We start from the raw sequence: 15126 nt of genomic DNA on the forward strand, positions 1-15126 counted from the left end.
TCACAGTGTATAGGCATTAGTGTCACACTGATTTTGGTTATGATAATTCACAGTAGAATATTCTATTAAAGGTGCACATAAAGGAAACAACTGTGAGCTGAGAATGAACAACGTGGATCTAAAAATTACACGTCTTGACATATTTTACTTCTTTTTAAATCCAAAGTGTCGAACGTAATTCCAGGAGGGAAAGTTACAAGCTACATTTACAGAATAACCACTGATGAAGACAATTATTTCCATTGAAAATGTGGATAATCTGACATTGCAGAGTCCTTCCTGGACCTACACTGGACACCCTGTTCTAAATTCTACAAGTGCCATACCTTTCTTGATCTTGCGATGAAAGTTGATAGCATCTACAGAAGCAGTAACAATATTAGTCTTGCAATGACGTACAGCTACAATGCCTGCCACTTCATCCATTAGCTTCATAGTAACACCTGCAAGATAAGAGAGTTACACATTATTCACCTAGTATAAGTTATGCATTGTTGTATACCTTACTCTTTTCATTTACATTCCTCCCCCTGCCTCCCATTTCGAGGGAGTAAGGTTCACTAAACCACAGACCCTTTTTCATGCATTTGCTGTTCAGCAACTAAATGCCTTATTGCATGTTTGGAACTGTAATTCAGTTTTTATTGGAATATTTTTTTTATCAGTACATTTAAAAGGAAAAGCTTGTAACTCATGATGCATTCATGGATTGATTGTACATATGCTACTGACAAGCAGTACAGGAGGGACGAGAAGGTATTTAAAGGAAAAGAACAGCAAAGTGACCTTCAGTGTATTATTGCAAACTACCTAGTAGTATGACAAAGCTGTGAGGAAAGCAAGACGACTGTTAAGAAGTTAGGCAGTTGTGTTACAACCATAAATATTTCATGTGGAAGTAGTTTACCTTGTTAAACTTGTATCATCGGCAACTTTGCAAGTTTTCCTTTTCTTTTTTAATTATCAAAAAATACATAAACGTTGCACATTGAAAACAACTAGCATACGTATTGATGACAAACTCAAGAAGAGGGACAGCAGGAAAAAAGGCTAAACATAAATCTCATACTGATCGTTCTTTCACACTTACATACTCAACATGAGAGACAAAAACCTTAAGTTCTCCTGCATAATGAGTTTAAATAACAATAATAAAGCCACTAATAATTGCATGAGACATATTAACACATTTTAATATGAAGATTCATATAGAAATAATATTTTCTGCTGCACTTTGCTAGCTAAATCCTCGATGGACCACCAAATCAGCAGAACGTTTCAATCTTAAACGGCCAGGTTCCTCTAAAATTGAACCTCTTCATGTCCAGGCTGTATCATTTTCTAAGTGCTATTTTCTCCCAAACTACTGAATTGATATTCACCAAATCAAGCAAAGGAGCTTCCTTGATGAGAGTTTGAATTTCATACCATTGTTAATGTATTTCAGTTCAACCATTTTTTCTGTAATTAGGAGCAAAGTTGAAATTGACAATGCCACTTTTGGGATCCACCCTATTTTTAACCCCAACTTGACCAATCCTCATGAAACGTGGCATGAATAATCAATAATGTGTGATTTGTTTAATTAGAATGGTGATGCTTTAGCAAATGTCACCAAAGTTATTATTAAAGCAAACAATGCCTTTTCAATGGATAGCTTTCACCTAACTATGAGATAATGCCCCTTTTTGCATGGTCACACCCATTTATTGCAGGTTTGTAGACTCTGCATACTAGGGCACGTGTGTCCAGTGTATGTGCTCTAACACCTAAAACTTGTAGAGATGGTACTGAATGCTATACGGCCATTTTACATGGTATAGAAAAGTCACCTATGTCATAAAAAGTTGAAATGTCATCTGTGGACTGCAGCAGTTACTGTGCCTTTCACTAGTATGACCAGGAAAACATGGCTTCAAGCCTATCATTGTAGCTTGACTGCTGCAGTGTAAAACCTACAGTGTTTGGGGGCGTGGTCAAGCCCAAGAAGGTGCCAATTGCTTAACTTGGAATCGGACCGCCTGCATCGCCGACAACATTCCCTGGCTGGCATATGACTAGAAGCTCCCTGTAACAAGTGAAACCAGCCACTTGGCTACTACTAGGCATAAACAAGACTGTGCCATCAAGGACTTATTCCAAGCACCTTTCTCCAAGAAGGGAGGCATCCGGGCCATGGCCCCATGCCGTCTGCAGAGGTCCAGGGTTGTGAGAAGGGGGCAACCAGGGATAACTCTGAGGCTCCCACCAAATGTTTTCATAACCCGTTTCTTAGAGAAGCTCAAGGCTAAATTTGGCACAGAAGAATTGGAAAGACCTACAGGACCTGCGGACCAGAGTTGAACAACTAGAAACCATCCAAGACCTTCCTTGGGCCTTGAGGAATATCGCTCCCGTTTGATCACAATGACTGACCAATTGATTATACTAAAGAGAAGCATTAAAACATTAAAAAACGGTCTCCTCAATACAACCTTCAAATTCAGGGATGTCCCTGGGCAAGGAGGGCACAGACATGAAAGTGTTTATCCACGATCTGGCAGACTCTCTCCCCAATGATCATGGGCTAGTCCTCCAAAACATCGACAGGGCGCACGGGTGCAGACCTCAGAGCGCACACTCAAAATGATCTCTAGATATCTTAGGGTGCTTTCACTGCTTCGAAGATAAAGATTCGTTCCTGGAGGCTGCAAGGCGTGGTGACCCAAAAAGGTACAATAGTGACAATCTCCAAATATTTCAGGACCTGTCTCCTATCACACTGATGAAGAGAGTATCATTTAACCAAGTCACCAAGTTCCTGCATATCAACAAGGTTCATAGGCTCAAGGCTCCCTCAAGTCCCTGGGAGAAGCATGCTCAATATTGAATATCCCCTGAATATCCCCTGTCCAGAGCCTGACACAGATGCTCCGGGGGAACCACTCTAACAGAGGAGTCCTGAATTGACAAGTGCGTGGAAGGGGACAAGGAGGGCACCCCAAAAGAGAGGAAATTCTTGTATAAAGGCAGTCATCCCTTGAACATGTGCACAAAGGTAGCGGTATATCCATGCCAAGCCCATAATCCTCACTGACTTCTATTGCAGATCCTGAGTTGGCTTCTAATTGATCCTGGCTTCAGACCCTCACGATATTCAAGCTATGAGGTGGGGTGCCTCGGGGCTCCTAGCAGACTACGATATGTTGAGCAGTGAAAGCAGGCATTGCTGGGGCGGATGGGTGATGTCCTGTACTGGTGTTGACAAAGGCTTTCTTCCCCTCTAGGTTCAATCCTTTCTTGCATATTGGACTACATATGTCGTTCAGGAACCAAATTGAGAGTGTTTCCGTTTTAGCACTACCTGCTCTAACTAGACTGATGTTCTTGTTTTGTTTTGTATTCTTGTTTAGATTTGTTATGGGGAAACTAGGATTTGTCCTTCTGCCTCCGACCACTACTCTGCTGGCCATCCAAATCACCCACGGCACTAGTTGTGCCCCAGTAACTTACCAATGTCATCTAATATGCTCCACCTCCTTACTTACAATGTTTAAGGCAATTTTTGTTTTCTTAAAATTGAATTTGTAGGGAAATTTGACAAATCCCAGAAAAATGCGGGCCACCCGTCTTAGATAGGTGCTTAAGCCTCATGCTTAACGGGATGTTAAGGCTGTGGTTGGGACCTAATTAGTATTAAGTGGTAGGGAGAATCTTTATCCCAACCCACATGAATGCAATACAGCGTGGGGGCTTGTGCCAATGCCCAATCAAATGCGTAAGCCTCTTTTAACTCTACAGAAAACAGGGATGAGAAAGAATGCTTTTCCCCGGTGGGACATCACAGACAAATTCTGGCAGCCAATAAAATTTAGTAAATGCCAGAATATAATATCAATCAAGCGCTCAATGTCTCCCTCTAATTGTATTTTTATTTTATACGCCCTATTGGAAGGGGAGCTGCGCATGACCGCAGTTTCGACTTCTAAAAAGTCGTCAGTTGCTTTCACCTCCAGATGCTCTTGAAGATTCAGGCAAATTATTGTGACCTCTGCTGCACTGTCTAGCAGAGCCAATGCCCAGTTCCTGTTCTTCAATAAAACTCTCATGTTGTGTGGTATTTCTTGCAGAAATAGCTGCCACCTTTTTCTTTTTGAATTGGGGTTGGGATTTTCTCTTCTGTTTTAATTGAAACTTCTGATGAGCCTTGTGAATCTATTTTCTGTTTCACATACTCTGTTCCTTATTCTAATCACTCACCTCTCTCACTATGTTTATCCGGTGAGTCCTGAAAGGAACAAATTTGGCATGTGTCAATATATTGATATCTATCAGGAGTTTTTATATTATCCCTACTTCTTCAGTTACAGCATTTCTCAGGGGTCTTCGAATGTGGAGATTCTCCATCTTCTTTTTAAGATGTTTGTTTTTGTTGATCCCAGCATTTTTCCTTATTGGATTTACCTTGTACTTGTGGTTCCTTAGGTCTGGCTCCCAAACTATCTCCACCTATATTTGAATAGGTTTTGGTAATATTTTAGGCAGCTCACATTCTTGATCCTGTGAAGAAACATCCTTGAGCCGCATGGGCACTGCCAGGGCTACTGCTTTCCCTTTGAGGTTATTTAATATTATTGAGGACACTGAAGCAAAATTTCCCATTAATTTCATCCTCAAATCCAGGGCCGGGGCAGCCCCGTATTCATCTTGAATTTGTTTGAACACTTTCAGAAGATTGGCAAGTGTTGGTGTACCGTGTGTGGCAGTGTAGAATGCGGCAAATACCATGCCCCAGATGGTGCAGTTATCCACCGAGAGAACCATTCCAAAGGGCAAGCACATAGTGAGAATTCTGTGTTTATCTTGGGGTCCCATACAGGGAAACACTGCTTCCATCTCGTTTATTTTTTGAGCTAACCAAAGAGAATTTCTTCACATTTTGCGGGTACCTTACACATAATGAAATTCACCATTGCAGGGTTAATACCTGGTGTGACTGCATGCGGTTGTGCTGTAGCAGCCTGTGCTGGGTTAGTATTTAATATGTGGATTACAAATTGTACTAGGAGCTCTATGTATAAGCGGTGAACCGCAGCTTCCACCAAGGTGCCTATATCAGGATGTGGTGTGTATGTGGGCAATTGTGACTAGGTAGGATCTTCATTGCTCAAAGGACCTAACCTAACATGAAGTGTTGTAGGTGAGAGGGTGCCATCATGCCAGTTTTGGTGGTCTTGAAATAATAAAGGTATTTCTATGTATGCGTATATTCTGTATTGTGCAGGTGCATTAGCATGTGTATTATGATATAATGTATTGCTGTTCCCATCAACTGCTGGAAAATTAACCCAAGAATATAAGCTGGATGTGCCTCAACCACAAATGTAACAGCATCCCCCCGGGCTGTGAGGCCATTATTTAATAAATGATTACTGAGGGGGAACTTCATAGTTATTGCAATTACCACCCGTTGTGGATCCACCATGTTGAATGCACTTGTTCAGAGATAAGGACACCGACTGGGCATTAATCCTTTTAAGGCTCAAGCTTGAACAACCTACAGTCATAGGTGCTAACTCTCCAGCTGAGGAGGAAATCCTCAATACCACAGACGTCTCTGTGTATATAATATTAGGGTGCCCTTAGCATGTAGTGAGACAAAGGAGATCCGTAATTCAGTGCTTGACCAAACGTTGGCTGTGCCATGTCCTGTTGACTGTCATTATAACAATGAGACTGCTGAATTCAGGAGGCAGAACCACTGGATTGTGTGGAACTGAGTCCAATCCCACACAGTGTGACAACTGTTGGCCTAACCCTTCCGGCCAGCTATCAGTACCTCACTAGTACCCAAGAGCAGTGGTGATTTGTGGCAGCTGTCTGCATGACATTCTGATTTCTCAGGGGGATTGTGGTGAAACAGATCTCACCCTTTTCTCTCAGTTACATTTGTCACACACACAAAAAGACAAAAAGAAGCAGGAATTGGTTCAATGAATTTTATTGAATCAATTGCATTCTAGATTTTAAAAAGTTTGTATTGTAATAATAAGGATAATGAAACATGATAATAGAGAGAAGTGACAAAGAAGGTGAAACATAAGAAATGTTCAATCATAGTGCCACAATGCTAAGTGTCCGAATTCCTACCTACACCACTAAGGTTTTATACTAGAGCATAGCAGTGTTAGCCCTAATCTGCCCTTCAGGACCCCAGGGAAGACACCATCCCCCATACCTGAATATGGTTGTAGCGAAGAGAGTGGTTGTCTACCAAGAGTCTTCTACCATGTAGGTAGAAAAGATGTTTAGTCTCAGCAGACAGCTGCAATTAGCTGGAATTTTCCTATAATGTATAAGGCAGAAAGAGGTGTTTTATAAAAAACATTGTTTGTCCTAAGAAAACTGCCCTAATAAAAAAACATATATGTTTCCATTAAATGACGGGAAATATGATGTTCTACTTTGTACAAACAACATTATTGTGTAGGGCATGAGCAAGCACAGAATGAAGATGTCATGCTAAGAAATGAAAACAATTCCTAAGCAGAGTGAACAACAGATAAAAGAACTAAAACATCATGAGAAGGTGAAGCGTCTGATCAAATAATAAATTATTTTCTATGGTAAAGGGCACAAGCTGCAGGCCTATGGCTAAAATAACATTCCCATAAAATGATACTAAAATAATCTTGCAACAGGCCAAAGCTATCAAGCGGTGCTCCATCTTGTGAACTCTTCAGTCTCCAAGCATATTGAGTGCTATTGCAGGAAACCCACCTATTAAAGCTAGATCACTCCTGCCCTAAATGTGGGACAATACCTTTCCTCAGGTCGTAAGGAATTAGCAGGGTGGGTATTTCAATCCACCGCCATTGTCCTATGGTAGTGGAGGAGCCACTTCTAGATAATGAGGGTCAGTGGGTGGCAAGTTGAGGCACGCTTCGTGGCCAGCCACTTGCGACAGCCTCAGTTCATAGCCACAGAGACAAGAACCCTTTCTCACAGAGACCATACACATCCTTTTGCACTGGTCTAGCATGCCTCTAATCATTGATGGTGACATACATTTATTTATGAACCCTACCCTTGATGCTGACCACATGCAGAGAGGAGGCTTGGCTGCATTGTCAGTGGTGGGCAAGACACAATTATAGGACCTGGTGTTGGTAGGTGCATGAAGAAACCATAATCCTCTCACGTGAAATTATTCATTTTATTCAGGCGCTAACAAGATGTACTCTACACTTGATTATATACTTGTAGATAAACGCCTTCACTCAGCCCTGACAAACTCCATCCTGCACCCTATCACACTGATCACAGCCGAGTCTCATGCAAGTTGACGGATATAGGCACTATGGGACCCAGACCTGTCAGAACCTGGAGGAACTGAGACGACTTTCTGAGGGTATCAAAGACTTACCCCCTTCATAATGGTACTGGGGAAGTTAATGCATCAACCCTCTGGGATGCCTTGAAGGAGGTCCTCCACGGTCTGCTCATAGTTGAGGCCTCATGCCTCTGTAAACTCCAGGAGGCACTTCATCTTAAACTGGGTGCAGACCTAAGAGACACATGCAAAGGAACATAAGCAAAGCCACTGCCCTAAAGTACGGAGAAACATTTGGCAGTTAGGGGCCAACTTAGGACCCTCAAGGCCGACAAATCTCTGTATCTCCTTGCAGAGCTTGGTAATAAATACTATGACTATGGCAAAAAATCGGGCAGGATGCTGGCCAATCTTCTGCGGGCTCCTTGAGCCAGAACTACCATTACAGAGGTCCAGTACATGCACTGGTGACTGGAAAAAGGCAGCCTGCTTTCCTAATTATTATACCCAGCACTACATGAAGCAAAGTAACGACGAGCAGGAGCGATTGAGATACCTGGTGGAAGCTGTTACCCATATTAAGCCCTTCAAAGTGGATGACCCTGGGCGGCTGCTTGAAAAAGAGGAAACTTTAACAGCTATCTAAGTTGCAACCCTCCAGGATGCCTGACTCTGATAGCTTCACAGAAGCCTTCTATAAATGCTTTGGCCCCAATTTGTTGCCAATCCTTATTAAAGTATTTAAAAGGATACTTGAGTGCAGTCAGGTCATGCCCCTATGAATGACTCTATTACTGCCCTGATTCTTAAACCCAATAAAAACCCCACAGAATGCAGGTCGTATCGACCTATCTCCCTTCTTATCACTGATATCAAAATCCTCACTAAGGGCCTGAATTGGATCTTGGCGGATGGATTACTCCATCACAAATGTGACGGATATCCTGGACGCAGTATTATGATCTCCATAGGATATTATGAGATTGTAATACAGCAGGTGGGATATCTGTACCGTTTGTGATGGAGTATTCCCCTCTGCCAAGATGTAAATCAGGCTGTAAGACTGCATCCTTAAGATTGCAACCTATTGTGAAAAATGTAATACACCCGGATCAGTCGGGTTTCGTTCCTCACGCCAGTCAAGCAATAATACTAAAAATGCTCTTCAACTCCTTCATATTGGCACCACAGCCACTAAAAATTTGGACATGGTCACATTAAATGCTGAGAAAGCATTTTACTGCATGGACTGGGCGTTTATGGCTGATTTGTTTAATGTGGTGGGGTGGGTCCCACATTCATGTCCTGGCTCGTAGCCGGCAACAAGGCCCCACGAGCTGGAATCTGTGTCAAATGTTTCTTTTCCAAATGGATGCATATACAAACAGGCAGGCAACAGGGGTGCCCACTCTCCCTTCCCCTTTTTGTCCTCACAATGAAACCCATGGAGCAGAATATCTGGAGTAATCCCCAAATTAAGAGAATCAGTTTCTGGCAACAGGAGCTTAAAATTACTATGCTTTCTGATGATATCCTCCTGTACTTAACTGTTCCTGTAGCGCTGCAGGAACTACAGTGCAACCAAGACGTTTCAGGATTCAAGATTAACATCACCAAGTCAGAAATGTTTAATATATTTTTCCCACAGTAAGTAGTGTAGCAGTCACAGGCCCTCACTTTTCTTTGATAGGCAACAATCCACATTAAGTACTTGGGCCTGGCTGTGGCTCACGCACTGACTAATACTAAAGCTTTAAACCTCCAGTGTATTAAACGTATTGTTCGCTGCAAAATTAATAGTTGGGAACATAGATCCCTCTCGCTTCTGGGGAAAATTGATACATACAAAATGATGATCTTTAAAAAAGTGCTCCATCCTTTTTAGACATTGCCTCTTCTAATACCAAAGGAATACATTGCTGATCTACAATTGATGAGTGGCACTTTTATATGGGGAGGCAGGGCAGAGAGGATCAGTCAATGACAGAGTTCATTATGCCCATGGGTGTGGGGCATGGGGGTTTCAAATTTGACCTACTATTATGTGGCGGCCATTTTTGTAATCTTATTCACTGGACCCACTGAGAAAAGGAAAAGGGTTGGTGTATGATCAACCACACTATGGCAGAGGGACCCTTATTGGAAATTCCCTGGGTCTGAGAGACGAATCACTCTATGTCTTCCCCATCACAAGGGTGACTTTGGAGATCTGGGACAGGGTGGGGATCAGGTGAGGTCTTACAACCTTTCCTTCCCTCTTTAGGCCTCTTTGGGGCAACCACAACTTTACTCTGGGTCTGACTAGAACCTGATGCAACAAGTGGTTGGAAGGAGGGTATAAGATACTACGGGAAATATACTCACACTGTTCCCTCAGGTCGTTTGAACAGTTGAAGGAAGAATTCCACCTCCAAGAGTCTGAGAGATACTGTTACCTACAGTTACACTAATGACTGTTAAACCCTAGCATCAAAAAAGCAGGAATGAGAGCCCTCATCTCTTTTTAAAAGTATCTCCTCCATTGACCAGATGATAAGCATACCATTTCTATTATATATGTCGTGCTCAATCCTGGTCCACGCCCTCCTAAGCATCCTTATCGGCAAGCCCGGAAGAGGTATTTGGGTATTACACAGGACCAAAGGTAGTGGGCAGAAATCCTAACGTAGGCAACCAACTATGCCTCACATTAAGGTGAGCAGGAAACCATTCATAAGATGCTATATCAGTGGCATTATACTCCGATTCGTCTAGCTAAAATGAAGAGAGGTCATTGTTCTCTCTGCTAGAGAGAATGTGGGGAGGAGGGTACTTTAACACACACCCTCCGGTCTTGCCCCAAGAACCAACTGTTCTGGACTTTGGTCCTCTCTACTGTAGAACGTATGAAGGGCTCTGATCTCCTTCGGTACACGGAGGCGATTTCGTTGGGTTATTTAGCACCGGAGGCCTATCCATTGTTGGGTTCCCTGCATAAATTAATATCTGACCTCCTCCTGTTGTTAAAAAAAAAGAAATTTGAACCCTTTGGGGTCAGCCAGCCCAACCGTCTGAGCATAAGTAAATTGTGCGTCTGTGATAGATTCTTAGTATAGAGAAGAAAACCTTCACTAGACAATGGGGACGCCTCTTAAACTATTTCAGTAAGGATTTCAGGGAGCTGTAGTGCCCGAAGAACCTCCGGGAACTGGGACTCTTTGACTCCTCCAAGTTTGAGGACTATTACACTGTAGTCTGTCAAAATCACCATGACCAGTTTGACTGCCACCGACCTCTAAGAGGACTACTACACAATTGAAATGGTGTTTTGTGCAGGGGGTGGGGGGAGGTAGAGCACATGGCTCCTGGGTATGGCGTGGGGTGTTATTAGGGATTTTTTTATTGTTCATGCTTGTGACAGCTAAGTCTACTTCTTATGCTTTACAGATGTTTGAACACAATGTCAAAAGGTTAATAAAAATGTATTCAAACCTTAAACCTGCAGTGTGACCTGTGAAAATGACTCTTTTTGACAGGTACAAAAATCTCCATTTAAAATATTGGTAAGTCACCGCAATTTGGACCTTGTTGCCCACAAAGTAGGGTGCATGGTATTTAAAAACGGGACATGTACCATGCCCCTAACATGACAAGGCCATGAAAGCTATTCTCACTATATCACATCAAGTTGTCCTATGCAGAAAATCAGAATACAGATTAAAATTCTAATATTGTATACTGGGACTGAGACGAACAAGAAAAATAATTAAACAACTATTTTTAAGTTACAAAAAAATCCTATTTAATGGTGAAGTCAAAGTTTTAATAAATATTAAGGAAAGTTGCCTTTTAAAAAGTTATCTTTTCCCTGTCTACAGTTTCTGGTGGCTTCTTCACATTACACTCCAGCAACTCCTAGACTATACTAGGCCTGAATGTGGTGTGGATAGGGTGTGAAATTCTCCCCAGGAGCTTTACAATAGGGCATTGTGATTGACAGGTCAACCTGAATGGGCAGGGTTGGAGCCTTTGAGCTCAGCAGAAGGGTGGGCCTGCCATCCTGTTAGCGCCACAATGTTAAATCCTACCTAACAGGTTTTTTTGAGTCGCATGTAATATTCTGGCACACTTGAAAGAGGCAAACAGGATGCCAGGACATTTCCTGGGTATTGCCTGTTTTAGGCTGATGCACCCTGCTTTTGTTTTACTAGACCTTTGTCTCCTGGCTTGTTGTGGGTACAGGGGCCACTTAAAACTGCATTTTAGTGTTAGTCCTGGGTGGATCCTGGTGGATTCTGCTCCTCTACACCTCAGCCTACAGTGCCCAAGTTTAGTGTGGGTTAATACTCCAGGCATCTTGGAATTGCTCTGGCACATGACATGTTGGGACTGTTTATGGTAAAATAAACAGAAACTACTCAAAATAATTGGAGGGTTCCCCCAGGAACTTGTACACCATTGGTTAAGGAGTGACCATGAGCTACACTCTTTCACTATGTGTTGCCAGCCTTAAATGTGGCACCCCAAAGCACCCTTGCAGAAGACTTTGCAGACCTGCAGAGAAACAGAAGAGGACTAGACTTGCTGTCTGTCACCTGATACAAGCCCTGAGCTCCCTCCATACCCATGACAAAGGAGAGAACTTCAAATGTCATTTGGCTGCCCTCCTGTGTGGCTACAGGGACCTAACAAATTGCAAAAGTTTTTTTTCTGGAAAGGCAACTGCAACTTGGACTGTAATGTGTTGTGCTGGTGGACTCTACCTGAGACCCTGAGTGTCTCAAAGTACCCAGAGGGGTACCCGGGGGACCTTAGAAGTGTACCCCTGGGGTTGTTTGGACACTAAAAGAAGTTGGCAAACTTTTTAAAAACATTTGCTAGAGCTCCAGCACTTTAAGGTGACCTGCTGAGAAAGGTATACAATTGGCAGTTCAGCAGCGTGAGAATGAATTTCAGGTTTGTCCCCCACACACAATGAGATATTAGGTTTTGAAAATAGTTTCTGGTGGGCTTCAAAGGGATAAGTTCTAGAGATATCTTGATAGCTGAAATTCTTTTTTTTTCATGTGTCTATAACTTAAGCGCTATTTGAATGATCTGCTCGAAATCTCATAGACTATTTACATGTTTAGCTAATTCTTGTTATTTATGAATTTTGGGAGCATAGTTAGAAGGGGCTCAAAGACTATTCATTTGATAATAACTGTGGCATCTTTTCACAAATATGCATGACATTTGGCAGACGTTTAGTATGTTTAGGATTCTGTGGACATGACAAGGTTCTTTCAGATCTACCACGGAGGTTTATGTTTAAGGAAAGCTCCCATAAACATTTTCATGTGCTCATAACTTTGGTGCTTTTTAATGAATCTGCATGAAATTTGACATCCTCAGTCTAGGTGGAGTTAAAAATAAGTTCTAATATATTTATCACAGTTTCACAGATCTCCACTTGGCAGTGACTTAGCATGTCTGGACGAGTTTTGATAATTTTAGATCATAAAAATTAGGGAGGAGGGAAGTCTAATAGTATTAATTTGCTGCGAAATCTGACACATCTTAATGAATCTATATGAAAATTTGCAGGGTTTAAGAATGTTAAGATCAATGCAGGGATTTCTGATTTCATTAGGATCTGATGGGGGGGGCAAAGGTAAACTGGGAGGGTAATTTGATCTTGATTGTCCAATAATTGTGGTACCATTTCATAGACCTATAAAAAATCTGGTAGAGACTTGACACATTAAAATTACTTCTGATGTACTGAGTTTCCAGATCTCTCCAGAGGAACATGATAAGGGGGCAAAAAGTGTTCCTTTGCTAATAATTATTGCACCGTTTGAAAAATACACACACAGTCCATCAGGAATTTGTGTGCACAGTGCTCTGTTGGTATAGGAAGGTGTCAGTATAGGGATTCCAGCTTTCATGCACAAACGATAAAGGGGATGGGGAGTTAAAGGACAAAAAAAACTTTGACTTGCTAATAACCTTGACACCATTGACAAAGTTGCAAAGTTTATTCTGATTGCATGATTAATTAAAATCATAGCAAAGATTACAAAATAGAAAACATAAGATTCTAAAAAGACTGTACCATACCAGTCAATTAGAATCCCACGACCAAGGAAGAATAAACATTATCACAAGGTTAAACAATATTTTTAAAAAATAGGAGCAAATAATGCTCATTCATACCAGCTGCAGCGAAAGGTCACAGGTGAGCTAAAATAAGTACATATAAAAGTGCAAGTCATTTAAGAGCCGACAAGGAAAGACCCTCTCCCTAGCTAAAGTGCAAGAGGAACCAAAACCAATTAACCATAGGGCTAGCCAGACTTTAAATGAGGAAAGGTTGCCATACTAGTGCTTTATGAAGTAAACATGGCATTTTTAAACTTTACTTTCAAGGTGTAACATTTTAAGCAATGCTGAGGCAATTGCCATTAACTTAAGGAATGCTGTGGTCAATTGCCCTGAGTCACTTTCCAGACATTCAGCTACAGTGGTGTTGAAGGCCCTGCTACTCAATTGTCTGAAAAGTGGAAGGAGATAATAATGTCTACGTGGATTTAAAGGGGCATAAACATGAGTGTTTCTTGATTAAAACCACAGCCCCTATAAGATGTGTCCGATGTGTCAGTGAAGCGGAGCTGTTTAACGTCTCACCATCTGACAGATCAGCATTAAGGTTGAGATACCAGAATTGGATGTAACTTGCTAACTGTACACGAGGTTGTTCACTGTATGGGAGGTTGGTCGACTGCACTTGAGTGAAGGCTAGGTATAGCGGGGTTAGTCATAAGATGGGTTTGTGCAGTTCCTAACCTATGGACAGACCCTACAGTCAACCACCCCTGTACAAAGCTGAAGGGCATGTTAAACAGGGGCTTGCCTGCAATATGATACAGAGGCATTGTCATTCACCACCACACCGCTACCGCATATATCCACACAACCACCAGTAAAACACAATCACCTTTCCATCTGCAAAGAAATGAGGTAATATCAAGTTGTAGTTAGCTTTGGCCATAACTCCAAAATGTATTTCCACAAAAAAAATACAGTTATTGTTATGAACATTATTGAAAACCCCCTAAACTTCTTGCGTATCAGTCATTCAAACTAGAGCTCACACATCAAATGCAATGATTATGACCTCACTGTATTTATAATAAATAATAATAGGGTGGCTTCACACCTCATGTTTCGATTGTGCACAGCACGATCCATTGTGATGTGGTACACTTCTGTACAGCCTTGCCTTTTTTCACTCCACAAACCTTACAAAAAATTGATCGTCCACCTGGTGGTCTTTGGTGCATTCAATGTAGAAACTAAATGCTCTTTTGGGGACCAAGCTATGGAATCTCTCCTCCTCCTTAGAGGGGTGAGGTGAAGCATGAAATGCTGGCAGGGTGAACGTCTGACCGACGTGGAACAGCATCACAAGTGGAATGGCATCACAACTTTCAGGAGAAAGGGTGCCTTAGTTCACAGAACCAGCTTGTTGAGAAAGGACGGGATTGGAGTCCAATTGGGGCATCACAAAAGGAGAAATGGGAAACAGATGCTACAGCCTTTCAAAAGACCTATCTCAACCAGTGATATAAACTACAAAAGTTCATCTGGCAATCACAAGAAGGCTAAAAGGGACGGAATATTACCTTTATCATGTCCAAAGAAAGGTCTTGCTTGGAAAGGGACAGAACAAACAAGAGAACATCAGACAATTGGGGGTCAATTTGGCTTACGCAACACCAAACCACAAAATTGTCCCAGTGGTGGGACACCTGGCTGCCAAGATGACATAAATTACCTCCGGAAGGAGATCA

At 42.0% G+C, this 15126-nt stretch overlaps 1 protein-coding gene across 1 annotated transcript in view; it reads right to left on the bottom strand.

Annotated features, from left to right (window-relative positions):
• ACOT7 (acyl-CoA thioesterase 7) overlaps nucleotides 1-15126 on the bottom strand; it is a 1119500-nt gene that overhangs the window by 276562 nt on the left and 827812 nt on the right. The window contains exon 7 of the mRNA XM_069240010.1: nucleotides 327-443. Within this exon, the coding sequence (XP_069096111.1) occupies nucleotides 327-443 (117 nt within the window). The remainder of the gene's footprint in view (nucleotides 1-326; nucleotides 444-15126) is intronic.

Source organism: Pleurodeles waltl, chromosome 6, assembly GCF_031143425.1.
Source record: "Pleurodeles waltl isolate 20211129_DDA chromosome 6, aPleWal1.hap1.20221129, whole genome shotgun sequence".
Taxonomy (NCBI): Eukaryota; Metazoa; Chordata; class Amphibia; order Caudata; family Salamandridae; genus Pleurodeles; species Pleurodeles waltl.